A 17,863-nucleotide genomic window follows, 5' to 3' on the forward strand; every position below is an offset into this window, starting at 1 on the left:
TAATAAATTAAATATATATCAGGGAATATATTTATGCAGTATAATGTAGTTGACCTGTACTTAAACCTTTGCAGTTGCCATCATTTGGCTAAGGAATCCTTCCTGCTTGATGGAAAAGCGTGTCATTTTGCATTGTGATGTTAATATCTGTGCAGAAGAAGAAAATAGTAAGACTTAGAAGTTAGTTTTGCAGTGTGCAGCAGAACTGGCAGAAAAAGGTGTTAAAGACTTTAGCTATGCCTTCAGAGTGTTTAAAATGGTTCAGGGAGTGAGTTTTCTTCACTTCAGTCCACTCAAACAAATCTTGACCTTGAGACAATAATAGTGTTCCTTCCACCTGTAGAAGCTGCAACTGTCAGTGGGGTGAGGGTGCCACACTGTCACCCTTCCTGCCTTATAGTATTTGAAATTAATGTAGAGGTAACTGAAGGAAATCCTTCACTCTCACTCTCTTCTCACCGTGGCTTGGTCACCATTCTACCTCCCTCCCTATGAATTGCATTGCCTTTCCGAGGAGTTTCTTACCTTTTTCCCCAGGCTTTCTGCAACAGTAGTGCTAGCCCCAGATAGAAATAGCTTTGTTAATCCAACACAACTCAGTCCAGACATAAAAACCTTAAAACAAAATCATGGTACTTGCTGGCAAGTGTCAGGTGAAGCAGTTGGCCTTGAAACTGTAGAGACGGGAGAGATGCAGCTTTGGGCTGCATCTCAGGCGTATGTGTTTGTCAGCTGCAAATCAGCTGCACCCCCACAACCTGGGCCTTTTGTGCTGTGGCCAAAGACAGGACCCTAAGGGAGCAATTCAAGGTACACATTTCCTTGATAGGAAGGTACCAGCGAAACCTCAATTCAGTGTACAGGGTGTGTTGGTGTTCCATGTACATCTGTGTAACGGGAATGGCTGACGTGGAGTTCTTGAGACAGAAAGCGGTTACCTAGAGCAAAAAGAGGAAGCAAAGTTGTGATGGCAAAGACTGGAGAACCAGCATTGGACAGTTGTCTGTCAGCTGGCAGACAAACACAAAAAGGAGTTGAGGAAGTGGATTGTAGCTGTTCAGTGTAGTAGTGTTAAACAGGCAGCACTGTCCCAAGCCCATTCATCTGAGATTTGTGTTTCTCTGACTTCAGTGGCAGAGTGTTCCTTACTGAGTTTCACATGTGGTTTTTATTCAGCTCTCTTGCCCAGATGTTTTCATTTCAGCTCTTAGAAAAATGTTAGAAGCAGGTTAAATATGGTACAGAGGGCTCTTGTGTTTATTGTGTGATTCATGAGTTTATTTCTGAAACCTGCAGTCATGTATCCTGACACCCTCTAATGTTTTACTTCAAATAAAGTGACAGGACTGTGGATAATTGTCACACTGCTGAACAGTAATAAAGACAAAATTCTCCTGCATGAATTAAAAATCTCTCTGTCTCATTTTTAATCCTCACACAGTGAAGTAAAGCTGACAGTGGCTTCTTTCCTGTCTGACCGAGTTGTAGATGAAATCCTGGACGCACTTTCCAATTGCCATCACAAACTGGTGAGTATTTGCATGGTTGATATCTGAATGTGCTGGGTATCTTAACAATGCCACTTACATTCATAAGTTGTTCAGTTTCTCCTTAGCACAGCTCTATTTTGAAATTGGTCTTACTTTCATTGGCATCACTGACATAATTTGAAATATGATGATGGGACTATTGCCTCTTTGCTTTAAGGAAGATACAACCTTGGAAGAAGCTGCATTATATATTTGTCCTATTATCTTTTCCACTACTGTCAGATCTAAAACTAAAAATGCCATCAGGATGCAACAGTGAGTCATTAGTTAAGAACAGTGTCAGTGCTTGTCCTGCTGAGATGATAAAGGTTGGTTGCTCATGAAATGAGAGGTAAAATTTCTTTCTTTAGAGGAGGGGCTGCTGAGACCTTGTTCCCAGAATGAGTACCTCTTGAGGCTACCTCAGAAACGTAGGTGTCAAGTTTGAAGAGAAAGGGGTAGAAACATAGGAAAGGAAACAGTTTGTTATTTGAAGGTGCTGAGCTGTCAGGAGGCATGGTTATTTATTATAAAGGTACTTGCTTCATCAAGAGAAGAAGAAATAAACAACTGTGTATCCAGAGAAAAACATATTTATTTCTAATGCAGTGGACCTCTGTAAGTCAAATCCAGTACTGTTTTTTTTTAAAGAAGCCAGGGGGTGGTCATTCTCCTGATTGAAATTGCTCTTCATTTCTAGTGGAAATTTCTCTGGCTTCATCTTGCAGTCATGAATTTTTTCAGATGCTTTTCCCCACAAGATGAGAGAACCATATATATTTTTCTCTATTTCCTCTCCATGAAGTCCTCATACATAGAAAACAAATCACTCTTTCCCCCCCCGCCCTTTTTTTTCTTTTTTTTTTCTTTTTTTCTTTCTTTTTTCTTTTTTTTTCCTTTCTTCTTTTTTTTCTCTTTTTTTTCTTTTTTTTTAAATAAATTAAAAGACTGGGTTATTTGAGGGTACATCTTCATGATAGAGAGCAGCATTGTGTAAAGATAGAACCTCTGGTCTCAGGAGCTATGCAGCAGCATCAGTCTGTGGTGTAAGTGGCTACTTTAATTAGCTCCAGTTGGTCCTGGAGCAGGCTCAGCTGGCATGAGCAGTGGGCCGTTTCTCTCCAGTGGTATTGCACAACTTGGACATACTCTGACTCTTGCACAGTAAGTCATTTTCTCCAGCCTTTGAGTAACAATTCTGTGCACTTTCTCCAGCTGTTATGAAAGGCTCTTTCAAAATTATGGTACCCAGAACCAGACAGACTATTCCAATGTTTTAACCAACACCAGATAATAGGAGTGAAATTGTTTTTCTCCTCACGTTCTTTACTCCTTGTATTTACATAGCCAAGGAGGTAAGAATTCCTTTTGTCAGAGTTTCAGTGGTAGCTCATGTTCAGGACTGGCTTTGCTAGATCTCCCTCCCAGTAATCACTTCTGGATGCTTGACACTTCGTGCTTTTCAGGATTGTGTCCATAGGTAATTGCCAGTGCTTTTAGTTCCTAGGAATGATTGCCTGTACATTTTCTTTGAGTTGATTTACTTTGTGATCCATTTTGGCCTGCATTACTAACATGTCCCTTTCACTGTTTAACTCTCCTTTGTTTCTGTTAGCTACAGATTATTTCAGATAGTATAGCACTGATGAAAACACTGAAGAGTAGGGATCTCAAAAATGCTGGTAGAGGAACTCCTGTCTAATTTGTCAGTCTTATTCTTCAACTGACAGCTGCAATCTGAGAGCTGGCAGCTAGTTCTTAATACAGCAAAGATTAAATGCACTGATAGACTTCTGTGCCAGCTCCTTCAACTGGAGTGTCACGTACTACTAATTCAGCCACCTACAAATGTCTGTGTATGTTGCATTGATGTAGCAGTTTGAGGCAAATTTGAAAAATAAACATTGTTCCACAAGACCTGAGTTTGCCTAATGTGATGATGATTAGCATTAGTTATTATTCTAGCCATTTTAGTGTGATTAAAGGTAAATCCATAACAGCTCTCCAGTTTTTTCTGAGTAGACCCTATGCTAAGTGAGCTATAATTGACTCAGGTCATCTGTTTACCCTTTTGATGGTTAACAAAACTACAATCCACTGGTTGTCCAGAGTCATGCTGATGTTAAGCGGTGGACTACTGCTCTCTGTAGCTGCCTCTTTGAAGGCTTCTGTGACTAACTGATTTGGACCAGCTGATCTTCAAATACCTGCTTTTAGCAGATGTTACTGAATTTTCTCTTCAGTAACCAACAGAACTAGAAAATATTTCATCATTTTTCTGACAACATGAACCCACTCCATTCCAAGTACAATCTAGGGTGGTTTATATTACTTTCTCTGTGTACTTCTTAGTAACGTTTTTTGCTATGCAGGTCTAAAAATGGATTTTATTATTGTTAGAGTCTTTCCTCTCTGATACTTAAAAAAAATATATCTTATCCCATAGATCTATCAATGGTGAATTTTTTTCTTTTTATGGTAACCTATACCTATTTCTTCAGTGAAACAGAGCTGAGGTATTTAACAAAGCTGTCCTGTTTTTTGAATAGCAGGTGTTAACATTTTGGCCATCTAATAAATATGAAAATTATATTAGCTGAAATGGTACATGTCTTTGTGTTATTTAAACACAGTTATTTAAAGTATTTGTGTTACTTAAAACAAAAGGTACAGGACAAAGCTTCTCTTCCACCCTTTTATTTTCTTTATAATAAAGGTAGGACAAATGCTGAGGAAGCCCTATAATACCATTATAAGTCAAAAGTGGGATGGCTTTTTATCTGACCTTTTTCCTTTTCTTTTTTCCCGTTCGACTTTCTCTCTTCCTTCTTAGAATGTGTGATGAAAGGGGTTTTCCATCCAAAAAACCTAAAAAACCAAACCCAAAACAAAACAAACCCTGTGCAACGATTTAACACACACAACTGAGCTTGGTCTTCTAGGATCTGTGATCACTTCAGTTCTGTAAGCTTTCTGGTTGGGTTTGGTTTGCCTTTTTAACAGTTTGGTTGACGTGCTCCTTTCTTTATCCTTGCCACCAGGCTGACCATTTGACCAGACGTGGCAAACCGCTTCCACAGCAAGAGTCGCTGGAAATTGAGTTAGCTGAAGAAAAACCAGCTAAACGCTCTGTCATCACAGTTGAGGAGCTGACAGAGATAGAACGTTTGGAGGATTTGGACACTTGTATGGTAAGACACATTCCTCAGCCCATTTGGTTAAGCATGCAAGTAACTGGAAGAAAAATGTTTTTCAAAATGTCATTTGGCAGTTTCATGGTATCAGGAAACTGAAATTAGGAATTGGCTTCTAGAGAAAATAGAAAAAATAAATGTTAGCTTGTTAACATTTTGTCTGAGTTGCATATTGTTCAGCAAAGGAAAAGCTTTTCCCTTTTCTTCACTTATCCTTTCCTGGTACCTATTCAAGGGCCCTCGCCTTGCATAGATTGCTACAATCAAGCTAATACAATAAACGTCTCTTCCACTGGCCACAGTTTCACAGAGATTCAGTTGCAGTAATAAATTTGACCATGCTATCCTTTGACAACATGTTGCTTTCTGCCTTTGTCTTCATTCTACTTGACATGGATTCCTCTGAACAAAAAATGCTTCTGCGTGGAAGTTATATTATTGACCATGAACAGAAGTTGATGATTTTTTTTTTTTTTAAATGATCTTTTAAATGTATGGAAGAAGTCTTAAAACCTTGAGACTGGGCTGCAAGTGATCCTAGAGGGCAAGCTTTTCAAAAGTAATTGAGTTAGGAGTGTGAGTTGCAGTAAAAATACTGAAGCACCTTATAAAATCCCATGTGTGACTTTTATTGTAAAGATGGTTCTGTGCCATTTCATGATTATTTGAGATGTAAATCCACAGAATTACAAATAAATGGGTTGCTGACTGTTTTCAACCTCAAATTCCCCTCCACCCAGCTCAGTCTGTTGAGGAACTCTCAGTGGACAGGAACTTCAGGGAGCACTTCTCTATTACAACTTAGTCTAATAGGTGGTCACTGCTGCAAGGGATGGGCTTTCTCCTCTGCCCTCCTACCTGGCTCATTGGCCTTGTGCTTTCACAGGAAGCGAAACGGGCAGAAAAATTGATTGCATCTTTTTGTAGAAGAAGTTTTGTTGGTTAACAGCTCCCTGAACAGACGTACTGCAGAGTCAGGCAAGTACAGCTCAAGAGAAGGAGCAGCAGGGTTGCTGCTTTCTGCAGGAGCTATCTATTGTATTGGTCTCATTTAGCTATAAAACAAAAACACACCTTCATTGGAAATACCAGCTTAAAATAGTTCTCTCTCCCTTCCAAATCTCCTTCTTCACCAAGATTTGATGAGATGCAACATTTGTCTGAACATCACAAATTCCTGAGGCATGTGGTTGTTGATGGCATCATCTGGCTCTTCGCTGATACTGTCAAGTTCTAGAAGCTTTCTGTAACCAACGTTCAGTAATCATTTTGAGCCCTAAATCCTATGGGAGAGAGATGTGCCAGTAAAATATGTGTCATCTGAACACTGTACCTGTAAGTTAGTTTTTCTATGCTGGCTTTATATATAGAAAAATAAGGTAAGCGCTCATTTTGACACCCCACCCTCCCCCTTTAAATTTATTCTTGCAGCCTGTTAAGACTAATAATACTGGAAATATAAAAAATAGCTCCTGTCTTTATCTCATATCACCATGGTTATATGAAAGGATCATATTGCTGTGCTGTTATCTTTCACTTTGGTCATACTAAAATAATGGAAATGTGATGATGCTTACACTCTTTAAAAGGTGCATTAGATGCTAACTGTACTTATCTTCAGAAGTGTTTATATGTCTCTTCATTCTCTTCATTCCTCTCATTCCCTTCATCTTGCACAGAGATTCAAATACCTTTGTGACCCAGATTCTCATCAACATCTAATTTCTGAAAAGAATGAAGCATCAAATAAACACGAGGCAGTAATCATAGTCAGTGCTAAAGAATCCACTTACTAAAAAGTGTAATCCATTTATAAGAACTGCTTTTTGCATCTTGGGTGCAAGTGACATTGGTTGCTGTTGTAAAAATATATAGATAGCCCCAAGAGGCTGAGTAACAGGGGGGTTTTTACTGAGCTGTTTTTCTTACCATGTTTTTGCAACTAAAAGCATCTTAAGAATGGATTTCTTGCATCTTCTGGATGGAGTTAGTAACTTCAAAGAGAGTGCTTTCCAAGTGATGTATTTTAGCTGTGGAGAATCCGATGGATTTTACATACTGTCTTGGAAAAATTAACCTGATTTGTGGCAGCTTTTGGGTGTCATACAGTTATTTATGTGGAAATGAGGAACCTTCTGAAAGGGGCATCAGTGAATCCTTTGTGAGCTGGTCAGTGCAGGAAATGGTTATGTTGCTGGAAGGTTTTACTAGATAGAGAAGCATATGGTTTTATGAACTATAGCTACGAACCTAATTTCCTTTGATTATTTTTAATCTTAAATGAGAAATAGCTCTTTAGATCCAACTTCCAAAATGGCATTAGTCCAGAACGATGCCTTGTTTAGCCATTGGAAATCCCCAAGCATTATGAAACGTGATGATAAAACAGATGTGAGCCTTGTGAGTAGATGATGCACCTGGCTGTGTATTCTACAATCTTTGAACCTGAAGCCTTGAATTGCAGCTTGGTGGAGTGCATGTTTGGGAGCCTAATCTCCTATTGCCAAAAGAATATGGAACGTGGGATGAGGCTGATCGTGATGCTGGGATGCCAGGAAAAACTCGCCTTTTCTAAGTTCTGTCTATCAGTTTGCTCCAGGTAGTTGTCAAGATGCCTGGGGAAGAAGAGATTTTGGTCTTATAGAAGAGGCACTGAGCTTGGACCACTGTTTTGGGGAGAGCTGCTTTTTTTCCATTTGCAAAACTGGATTCATTTTGCAAACCCATTATTTCAGCAAGCCTGTTCTCTTCGCTCTTGTAAGCCTATCGAGGATCAATATTCTGGCTGAGGCAATGCATACAACAATGTGTTGTGATTCACCAGCCTCCCTTGAAGCTGTATTTGAACAACGTGGGGAAAAACTGGATCCAGGTTCAGTTTTGACCCTATGCTTACAGATAGATTATATAGCACTGAAGCTAGGTGAATGACTATGAGTTGAGGTAAATGTATTTGTAATAAAATGCTTATGAGCTGTTTGTTCTTATATGTGGATTGAAAGTGGACGACAGGAAGGTTTGTTTATAAAAGTTGGACTGGCAGCACAGGGATCTGAAACCTCCAGTGATCACGGAGCAAACAAATGGGCACTGGTGTGTTTCACAGCCTGCCCACCTATTCTCAGGCAGGGCGCAGACTGGCTGTGGCTGGGAGGATTTTCCTGCCAGAGTAGAGAGTTGCCATCCATCCACTTCGAAGTTTGATATGTATAAACACCACAGACAAGATAGAATGAAATATCATGAATAGGCCCATGAAATGCACCACTGAAAAACAGATTTTAAAATATCATTTCTGGTATTTTTTGTTGTCAGAATTAGGACTTACTAAATACCAAACTGTGCAGTTAAAGCTTATTAGCTTCAACTTACGATATGATCCTCATCCCGCCTTTAACGGTGGCCTGAGAGTCCATAATATGAAAAATTTGTCAATCATACCAGAATTTGCTGTCTGTTATATGAGTTCTGAAGAACGCTGGAAGCAATTGACTGGTCCAGCATAGGACGTGATAGCTGGAACGTTATGGGCCCGAGAGTTTCTGATCTCCCTGAGCTGCAGTACAGTAAATTAATGCTTCCCTAATCTACAGCTGTCTTAGTTGTCTACATTTAATTAGAGCTGCATTGATGGTAATAAGTCATTAGATAAAAGTTGCATGGAAGTAAGATGGAAAGAAAAATCTTTACGCAGAAAATCAGTTACTATTCTCAGATTAAAGGAAAAACCATGGCCTGCTTTTCAGCACTTAGACTCACTCATGAATTAACTTCATAAAATAGTGTGGTTTCTCTAATTTTTTCTGTGCATATATGACGAGAGTCACATTTCAAACTAATGCATACATTTTAAAACTACATAAAGCACCCTTTTTTACTGAGATTGAGTATCATATATCTTGGTATGTGTAATTGTGTAGGTAGATACTAACTGGTTTAATTTTGCGTAATGCTTTTAGTTGTACTTTATTTTTTCATAGCCATTAGTTCTTTGCAGAAGTAAGAGAATTAAATAGTGCTCAACTCCCCACCAAAAGGTAAAAGAGCATCTTTGTTAGATTATGTTTAAGAGTTCTGTTCTAAGGCTGTTTTTTTTTTAATCTATTTGAATGTTAGTTTGGCTTCCAGAATACTAAATGGAGATCACCAGAGTTGAGCCACTATTTAAATAAAAGTTTTGAGAGAAATAGCTTTTTTACTAGAAATCCGTGTACTCATCATCTTTAAAATATCCATTTCAGCAATAAAATTTTATTACTATAGGTAGTAACAAGCATACAGCCAGGATAAGTATTGTTTTTAGAGCACAGAAGAGGTTATTTGCATTATGAAGGGGTATGGTAGGAAATAGTTTGAAACATGTAAAGGAATTGTAGGTTGTAATACACAAGTATGCTTGTAAATCTTCTTTAAAGCATGTCAGAGTAAGATTGAAATGCTTGGATGGTAAATTATGTGTTTGCAAAAATGCTTGTAGCTAATAGAAAAGGACTGCCTGTGATGAATATTGTATCTTAGCCATTTCTCATCTATTTCTAATTTTAACCGTAGAGATGGTTCTGTGACTTTAATGGAGGAAAGATTAAAAAAAAAAATCCCATGAGCAATATATTAATGTTTTAGTCTTTATTGAACAATAGATTTCACCTGTACAGTAGAGGAGAAGATTTGCAGAAGTAGCAGAACAATTGTAGATTGGTGGTGTATTTTTTTTCCTGGGAGTGTACTAACTAACTATTGTCAAAAAATTAGCAGATTAGTCCAGTATCAAGGTGAAGACTTATGAACCTGTGGGTTCTGAAAGACAGGGAGTGTATGGACCTTGGTTTTTTTCAGAGAAAAGGGAGAAATTGCACTCACCACACCAGGATTAAATTTATTTTTGTAAAAAAAGAAAACTCATAAAACACCACCTGAAAGCTTTTCTCTCCCCAGCCCCTCATCCAGAACAAATTAGAATTAAAACAACAGAAACCCCTTCAGTTGCTTTGACTGGAGGAAGGAGAAAATCATGGTACAGACTCATGTACATGTGCACTGATACTGTAGGGAGAAGAAATAAAGTAGAGATTCTCTGGTATGCCCTGACATACTACCACATCTGATTCTTGTTGCTCTCTGTTTACCTGCAGCAGAATTGTCTCAGGCAGAGATAGTCAGCTTTTTGGATGAAAGGCTGAACACCTACTGCAATAAAACGCCAGTTCTTGTTGGACTCTGTGTGTTCTCCTGTGCTATAAATAAAGCTCTAGCTCTGCGACTGGCTTAATCCAGCAAAAATCATTGGTCTTGCTGAAAAGAGCATTTCCACTTTCCCCTGTACACAGCGCATTCTTTCCTGCCCACACCCTCACACTTGTACTGGTGTTCACACAGCCTCACTACAAACTGGGTGTGGGAATTGATTCAGCTGAAAATTAAGCTTTTTACAGAGGATTTCTCTCCCAGGTTAGTTTACAGACTGACTAGTCCTCTGGTTGAGTTCACAAAACAAATCCTGAGCGGCAGGAACAAGCAGGCAGGGATGACAGCAAAGGCAGCAGCCGGGATGAATGCCGGATTAAATTGATTGTGACACTTGAGTTTCTCTCTTGTATGCATTAGCAGAAATAGGCCTTTGATGTGTAGTAAATACAGCACTCTGTGGGAAGCTAGGAATTGGCATTATGGTATGTGAGAGTATTCTTGGCTTCTGAAAAGGCTCCATCACAGGCATGTGAGCAAATCTACTTCAGTGGGAGTCCAGTAATATTTCTGGCTCACCCCGAATTAGGACAGTTTATGAAAACATCACCAGGAGGGGCAAAGCACAGTGCCCACATGCTCCCTAAGCCCTTCCCTACACATGCAGTGCTGTGGCCGAGAAAGTAGGAGACAAAGGGAGACAGTGTGATAATTTTGCAGAACCTGTGAATGTGTTGTTTATTTGCAAGTTGTGTGTTTCTATGTTAGCCTCACCATTACTATTGTGATTACATTAATTTTAATTGTGAATATTACCTAACTTTTCCTGGGTTCCTTTATATATAGTTTTGCAGCATTCTCACTGCCCTTAGAGGTCCCTATCTGTGTTTATTCAATGATTGTTACATGTATAGACTACAGGCTACAGTCTCTTTCAGGCTCATGAGGGGCTACGTGTTCCCAGCTGAAACGCTTTAAAAGAAACCTGGCTTTCAATGTCTTTTTCTTGGTCTCCGAGTGGAAGGAGGTGATGGATAATTGATACGTAGTATGTCTGTCTTAAACCACCTGAGATTTCTTAGTCAGAGTTCAAAGCTGTTTCTCATAATCCAGGGTACATTATTGGCACAATATGAAGTAAACAAAGAATGTGATAAACTGCTTCTAGAAACAGCACTGCACACTTGGTTAAGAAAAAAAGTAGTGTAAAATTGGAGACTGCTTTCTACTTAGGTTAAAATGAGAATTGTGAAGTGCAGCTGCTGAGTATTCTGTTTGCATGGTGGCACTTCTGTATCAGGAGCTTGTCTTTGCATAATACTGATGATTTGTTTTACCTTGGTAGACCCAGACTTGTATTTGGGGTGGAGGGGAGGGTGTGTAGTTAAATCCTTTGTGGCAGTAGGTGTCGTACTGATACTGAGTTTCCATCATTTTACTTCCCGTGTCCTGAAAAAGCCACATTGGAAGGAGAGTTCGGTAACAAAGCACCCACTGAAACGCTGGTCTTGAGAGTTTAACTTCCCTGCAGTGGCTTTAAGAGGGAGTTCACTGCTAAGAAGTTAGTCTGTGGCAGACAGAAAGGTCTTGAATATGTAGCTGTGCGGTCTATAGGTAGCGTCAGCCCTGGCCGCTGAGTCCCACCATTTGCCACTCTGCTAGCAAGAATTCGAATGCCTTAGGCTGAAGGCAGAGTCATCTCAGCAGGTACCAGCTGGCTGTTGCAGGCTCTAGCCTGCTGGTGGGCACCCGTCCACCACTTGGTGAGAGAGGTGACTATCTGGGTCACCTGGGTTTGCTTGCCCTGCCAGCCAGCAGCAGGGATCACCCAAGTGCTCACTTACTTCAGAAAAAGTGGACGGGTTATGAGGACAAAGCCCCTGTGCAGGGGCTGGATCAGGGGGCAGGTGTGTGATCCCTTTTGCCAGCAGAGCTGTGGAGTCTGTTGATGTTCAGCACAAATAGATGCAGAATTCATCTTTCCACAGTCTCTGTTCATAAGGACCTGCTCGTTATTTCCCATGACAAATGAGCAAGAGCTCCTTTGGAGGAGTTCTTGCCAAAATCTAGACTCTGTAACCTTTGGCAGAGGGACAACAGCGAATCCCACGAGAATAACCTCTAACAGTGCTGTTTCTGTAGCGCACATCTGTCTGTAGCCATAATGCTTCTAGATTCAATTAATATCTGGCAAGTTGACCTTCTCAAGTGGTTGAGGAGTTTTCTCTATAGGTTGCACGGTCCTTTCTGCTGCTTTTGATTCTTCCAGCATCTCAAATAACCTGGCATGAGTTACTTATCTGTGTTATATGGGGGAGTCTTGTTTATTCTGAAATCTGGAAAGCCTACTGAAAATAGCACATGCAGAAGTCTGTCCCGCTAGGAGTGCTTCATGGTTCTCGCTTCACCCAGAAGAACAGGAGGCTTGTGATTTTTTTGCTCTGCAAAACTGATACCTCATATTGCGGGGATAAAGAATAGCTGCTCACAAGAAGAGGGGAGAGGAAATCTGTGCTAGGGCAGGCAGTTATAGAGTACCATTAGATTTTGCTATATTTTGTCAAGGAAAAGGAGGTTAGGATGAGCTGTGTTACTGGAATAGAAACTTTGAAATAAATAAATAAATGAAGTCAAGAGTACCTAGTGCCAAAAGGCTAGAAGACAGCTTTCAAGTCATCAAATGTAATCCCTGCTATCACTGACAACTGCATCACACAATCCTATTCATAAATTTATCAGGCTTCCTTTCAAAACATCTCTCTCTGATTAGAGGAGAACTTAGAGGTAAATAGATTCTTCTGATGTTATTCAGGTCAGCTAAAGCCTCATTGCAAAGTAGTGGGTATATCTCTGCAGTGAGATCTTTCTTCATGTGAGTAAAGATCAAATTACTGTGAATTTTCGAGGTCAGTAGTCACAGGATTGGAATACTGATCTGAAACCAAAAGCATTTAAACTGGTGAAAAAAAACTTCAAGTAAGCAGATGTTAAAACTAAAAGGAATGAGCAGGATAGAAAGACAAAGTGATTGAAAAGTCAGGGTAGTTTCATTCAAAGCTTATTGGAACCTCTTTTCATTCTCTACTTTTTAGCAGTGGGTCATTTCCAATATCATGGTATTTAGATACTCCAGGGGAAGTTTGTGTCCATACTCTCTGAGAAATTGCAGAATCCAGTGCCTTCTTACCGGTCAGCACTTAATTCCATACTTGCAGGTGAGCAGTCCTGCTTTGAAGGGTAGGCATCTTCCTCTTCTGTCATGGTATTTCTGTCCTTCCTAGGCTCATGTTCTGCCCCATGACAGTATGACCAAGCAGCGTTATTTGAATCACGTATCACACTTAGGTGCTGGCACTCCATAGACCTACCTTTGAGTTTTGCCATCCTCTCTTGGGTAGTTATGATTGACCCTTTTGATCAGTTTGTTTGAGAGAAAAAAAATCAAAGACTTTACTCAAGAATTTCTGTTTCCCATGCAGGGTCTTAGACTATTTGCTAGTTGCCTATCAAGATACCTCCTGGTTTTAATAGGGAGATACCTTGATACAGTAGTTCCTGACAGGACTTAAAATTCAGAAGGTTGGGTTGTTGGGGTTTTTTTAATGTTGGAGTTCACAAAGTATATCTCAAAGTGTCTGAGGGGTATAAAGATTTACTGTGTGTGCTGGAAAGATGTCTGAAACAAACTTCAATGAGAAAAGAGCAGCAGCTCAAGTATGCCTGGGTTTTCAAGTTCTAACTTCCCATCATAATTCTGAGCAGGGAGGCTACTAGTCCACTTCGCCATCCAGGGCAAACTGTATCTGATTCACTGTGGTGAGTCTCCCTGTAGCATTTCTCCTTTGAAATGTCGCTGCTTCAGTGCAAATGATGCATCACCTGCCCCCAAAGAGTTTAATGATGGTGGGAAGATGACTGGTGGTTTTTGCCTGAATGTCTACTTACCCTTTTGGTAGCTGTTCACTTCAGGTTGTCAGAAGCAAGGAGAGATGCAGAAGTTGTGTTGGTTCTCAGTCCTGGGAGGCTGTAGGGCAGGCAGATACAACAGTTCCTGTTCATAAAATCATAGAAGGGTTTGGGTTGGAAGGGACCTTTAAAGATCATCTACTCCCCCCCGCCATGGACAGGGAGGTCTTTCAGTAGACCAGGTTGCTCAAAGCCCCATCCCACCTGACTTTGAACACTTCCATTCAGGAGTACCTTGCCTCAAACTTGCTTTGTTGATGTTATTGCCCAGGGCACCTGATACATATGGTAGCTGTCTTTACAGAACTAAGAATATCTTAAATAGCTGTCCACCCCTCCATATTTGCTGAGGTTAAGAGCTTTTTCTTCTTTCTATATGGAAGTTTAGGTCATGAACAAAGTAATGCTTACATCAGCATTTGCCAGCTGAAAGTAATGAACAACCACAAGCAAGCGGGTTGTGGTGGCGTAAAGGGATAGTTCTGACTGCATCTGCTCTCTGATGACCTGCAGCAGTTCTCTGTTCTACGCTTAGTTTTTAACTAAAATAAATCGGTTGGAACTATCCTCTTTGTTCATCTTAAAGCCCAGCTGCTGTAGAAGACGCTGCTAGCCTCTTCATGAGCAAGTAGAAAACAGAACTGATGATACGGAGAATTGCTTTTTCTCTTGCAGGTGGTAGTTGCAGGCAGAGTTCCTTGCAGGATACTCATTCAGAACATGAAGTAAAAGGTTCAGTTTAATAGTTTTAGGAACTGCTCAGTTTAATTCATGCATCTGTTTGTTTACTCTTCACAATAAAAGCTTTGGATATTTGTATGCAGGAATATTTATCAGCAGGAATTCTACATGACTTGAGAGACGCAAGTGCAGAATTATTAGTTGAAAGAATTTATTGAAATACTTGGTGAAATATCACAGAGTACATGAGCCACGTCTCAGCAAGTAGAAAAGCAAAGGTTCCTTGGCTGGTAAAATGAAACAAGCTCAAGGGCAAATCTATTGAGCTTATCTTAGTGCAGCGCTACTCCTTTTCTTTCAGAAGATGTTGCTGTACAAAGTAATTCTAAAGGTCAGGCTGGTTTAGATGAAACTAATTGAATTAATTGTGAACCACAGCTCGTTTTCTAGAAATTCAACTCTTGAGGAAGGGAAGGAAATAAACATACAGACCTTAAATTCACATATGGATTATTTGTATGCCATATTTATTTAGAGTATCTATATTTATATATAGTATTTCTATATAGAGGACAGAACTGTGAAATATAAGGTCAGGACTAGATCCTCTGCTGGTGTAAAAATGTGTAGCCGCCACATTCAGGACAGCTGTATCAACAAATAGCAGCCTATCACAGCTTGGCCTTGGTTTCTGAATGATGCGTTAGTGGCTTTGCTCTCCTGTCTCTTGTAAAATACTCCATTAGCTGTCATGGATTTTAGCATTGCATTTAACTTTTCAAGGACAATGGCACTCGAGGGGAAGATTCTAAGGATGGTGATTCAGGTTACTGTCGCTGCTAGTGGGAAGTACATAGCTAAATTTCTGCAAGCCCTGCTGAGGGTTTTACCCTGGAAATCATGTCATGAAATCTTCGTAGTTGAAGGAAGCAATAGGAAATTTCTAGTTTCAAAGGCTTTCTGTACAGATGGTGAGACACTTGTGTGTCCAAAGATTCATCTGCAAAAAGGCAAAGTTGGTCAATTTACTGCTCTAATTTATAAAGAATACCTGAAGTTTGGGGGGTTTTTTCTTTTTTCTTTTTTTTTTTTTTTTTAATGAGAAAACAGACATGTGACATTCTCTGTCCAAAGGTAAGTAGGAGACTAGAAGAAGCATGGGAAATGTCAATTGACTTGAAATGGTGTCGTGGCAGCTTTACAGGTCAGGACTCCTAACAGCAAAAGAAAACAGCAGGACTTGTGATAAAATGCCTTGTTTTCTTATGCCTCTTTCTTAAAAGCATACCCCACAAAATACAGATAGCTGAAACAATTTAGCAGTAGTTTAAAATGTTCTGGAAGAATCCTTGAAAATACTTTTTCTGACAGCTCCTTCCCAGTGGGCACGTTGTTATGATTCCCCGATCCAATTTCTGGTTTTGTTTGGGTTGAATTTCATTGGGATTTTTGGTTGTGGGTTGGTGTTTTGTCTTTAGCAATGACCTGTGTATGCTGGGAAGTGAACCACTTAATTTTGCAATTATGCTGAGAGCAAACGAAGGGAGGACTTGGGTGGCCTCGTGGTCTGTAGTACTTCAGGGGTCTGAAGACTGGCATTAGGTTCGCTGCAGAGCAGCCAGATTCCTTGGTGACTTCAGGCAAGTCCCTTAGTCTCTGCTTTGCTTAATGGTGCTTCCTCGTCTAACCTGTTGCCTGCTGTGTGCCTTCCCCTCCTCCTTCTCCCTCCTTACTCCCCACCCACAAGCTGTTTAGCAGCTTTTAACTTTTAGGAAGCTCAGTAGTCACACTCACTTAGGTGAGATCACTGAAGTGTGGAAGGTAGGAGTTTCCATAAGCCCTTGCTGGATCAGGACCATAGGCTGTAAACTCCCCCAAATCCTGGGATTGCTTCCTCTTATGTATCTATTACTTTGCACTTTGGTCCTAATCACGTTTCTAGCTGCTTCTATAATACAAATAATTTTCCTGCATATGCATTAAATACACAAAACACACTGGAGTACTACCACAAATGCTGTCTGAAAGAGGAACCGTGTTGCACATTGATTTTTGAAGTGTGCTGGAGATTTATTTTTAAGATGGTTTCAGTTTTCAAGATGTTTCTCAATGGATTCTGCAGTCTGTCCAGCAATCTCAGAGCAGCCCTAGTGAATGGTAGTATAGAAGATGGGCAAGAGAAGAGACAACATGGATTACGGCAGGGAAATGTAGTAAGAGCATATGTGTGTATGGATATCGTACAAAAATGAGAGTAGTGAGGAGGTTTGCCTGAATCGCTGTTAGCTGAGAATTCCTGCATAAAGCCGAAGTTTCTGAAGGTAAAAGAAAATTAAACAAACGAACAAACAAAACCCACCAAACAAACAAAACCCCTGAGGACAGTAGGAAAATAAGGGAGTGGAGCTGTGTGCAAGAACACTTTTCTTGCTATTCAAAGATAGCCCATGATATCCTTAAAACTTTTAGCTACAGTTAAGCTTAGAAGTATGAACCTCGAGAAGTGGATCGTTATTGTTGAAAATGTCAAAGCATTGAAAAACTGACCTTAATATCCTTTCAACAATTAAATAATGAACTTCATGTTATGTGCAGACTGTTTTCACTGCTGATAATTAAATGCCAGTGCAATATCCATTTAAAAATGCAGCGGTTTCTTGCCAAGAAGTTTAATCCAGACCATGACTATTGACTTCTGCCGCAAACACTCTGCTAAGACCTGCAGTGTTGTTATAGCAGCAGTTCCTATTCAACTTAAAGACAAACTGCGCTTCTAATAATTGTTTGTCCTTACTCTATATTAAGGAGGAGCGTGATTGGTCATGTGCCACACAAGAGGTGGGATATGGCATTGCTTTATTTTGTATGATGGCTGTGCTGCTTCCTTTTTTTCTTTGATTTTTTTGAAAGAGAGAGGAAAGGTAGTGCTTTATTAATGGAATAGCATGCTTCTAATGTGCCAAAAGAGCTTGAAAGCCTGTGCCTCTAAACCTCCTTATGGGAAGGAGAAATACAGTTGCTTTGGATTAGGTTGGTTTAAACATCAGAACAGACTTGCATCCCTCTTCATTCTTTCAAGAGAAGCGTTGTTTTGTTTTGCTTTCCTTACTCTCTGGCTTTCCACAAGAAACTGCTGATTTTTAATTCAGAAGCTTCCTTCAGACTAGGAAATAACAGAATTACATTTTTTTTTTTCCTCACTACTGGTGCCAGCAAAATGAAAAAACACAGTACATTGGGACAGCAGGTGGCAAGTTGGCACAATTGGTGAGTGCCATCTATTGGAAACAAACACCTGAAAAACTGAAT

At 39.9% G+C, this 17,863-nt stretch overlaps 1 protein-coding gene across 7 annotated transcripts in view; it reads left to right on the forward strand.

The window, feature by feature from the left end:
• CARMIL1 (capping protein regulator and myosin 1 linker 1) overlaps window positions 1–17,863 on the forward strand; it is a 196,167-nt gene that overhangs the window by 147,619 nt on the left and 30,685 nt on the right. For all 7 annotated transcript variants that reach the window (XM_049830470.1, XM_049830465.1, XM_049830466.1 and 4 more), the window contains 2 exons: window positions 1,442–1,529; window positions 4,571–4,720. In XM_049830470.1, the coding sequence (XP_049686427.1) occupies window positions 1,442–1,529; window positions 4,571–4,720 (238 nt within the window). The remainder of the gene's footprint in view (window positions 1–1,441; window positions 1,530–4,570; window positions 4,721–17,863) is intronic.

The sequence above is a fragment of the Accipiter gentilis genome, chromosome 27, assembly GCF_929443795.1.
Source record: "Accipiter gentilis chromosome 27, bAccGen1.1, whole genome shotgun sequence".
NCBI lineage: Eukaryota > Metazoa > Chordata > Aves > Accipitriformes > Accipitridae > Astur > Astur gentilis.